The sequence below is a fragment of the Chaetura pelagica genome, unplaced genomic scaffold (genome assembly GCF_000747805.2).
Source record: "Chaetura pelagica isolate M959 unplaced genomic scaffold, ChaPel_1.0 scaffold401, whole genome shotgun sequence".
In the NCBI taxonomy this organism is placed as follows: Eukaryota; Metazoa; Chordata; class Aves; order Apodiformes; family Apodidae; genus Chaetura; species Chaetura pelagica.
In genome coordinates this window covers 1,206,289-1,207,057 of record NW_009952259.1, presented here as the reverse complement: position 1 = coordinate 1,207,057, position 769 = coordinate 1,206,289, and the positions used below count along the sequence as shown (strand labels likewise).

Genomic DNA, 769 nt, shown 5'->3' with positions numbered 1-769 from the left:
CGGGGAGAGATGCTGTGTAATTTTATCCACGCTGCACTCTGGGAGTTCACACGAGACTGATACCTTTTGCCTCCTCTGCTTTCTATCAATTGGTCGCGGATCGGGCTATTGTTGCAGGAAGCTGCTTTTATTTCTATGCTCCATCGATCAACTATTTTTTCCCCACAGCCTCTTGCCGAAATTCAGTGGGTGTCTCTCTCTCTCTCTCTCCCTCTCTCTCCTGCCTCTCTGTCTCTCCTGCGTGCCGTCTGTCTATCTGGAAACCCAAGGAGAAGGCTGAGCAGAGCAGCTCCATCTAATACAAACAGCTGGGACTCTTCGGTGGCCTTTGCTGATGTCTATTGATTTAAGTAAATCTGAGACAGATAAAAGGGGCAGATCGAGGCTGATAAAAACTTGCCAATGCTTCACGGCTCGAATCAGTGTGTGCTCTGCAACTTTGGAGAGCTGCTAGCAAGACGGCTTTAATGGGACCCCTGGTGTCATTCGCTCCAAGCCTCCACCTCCCCAGCAGACTAAGCGCTGCGGCCATCATGCCACAATGGGTATAATTTGGATCCTGTTCCTGAGTTTGTTGCAGGAGCCGTGGTACCCGGGGCGGGCCGAGGGGGTGCCCGGGGCCGTCGGTGCCTCCCCGAGGGACCCCCGGCCGCGCCGGGATGCGGGGGGTCGCGGCGGCGTCTACGAGCACCTGGGGGGAGCGCCCAGGCGCAGGAAGCTCTACTGTGCCACCAAGTACCACCTCCAGATCCACCCCAACGGCAAGATC

The 769-nt window shown here is 56.2% G+C and overlaps 1 protein-coding gene across 1 annotated transcript in view; it reads left to right on the top strand.

Moving 5' to 3' along the window:
* The first annotated feature begins 541 nt into the window (after positions 1-541).
* The window catches only part of FGF3 (fibroblast growth factor 3), a 6,413-nt gene continuing 6,185 nt past the window's right edge, over positions 542-769 (top strand). The window contains 1 exon segment of the mRNA XM_010007443.1: positions 542-769. Within this exon segment, the coding sequence (XP_010005745.1) occupies positions 542-769 (228 nt within the window).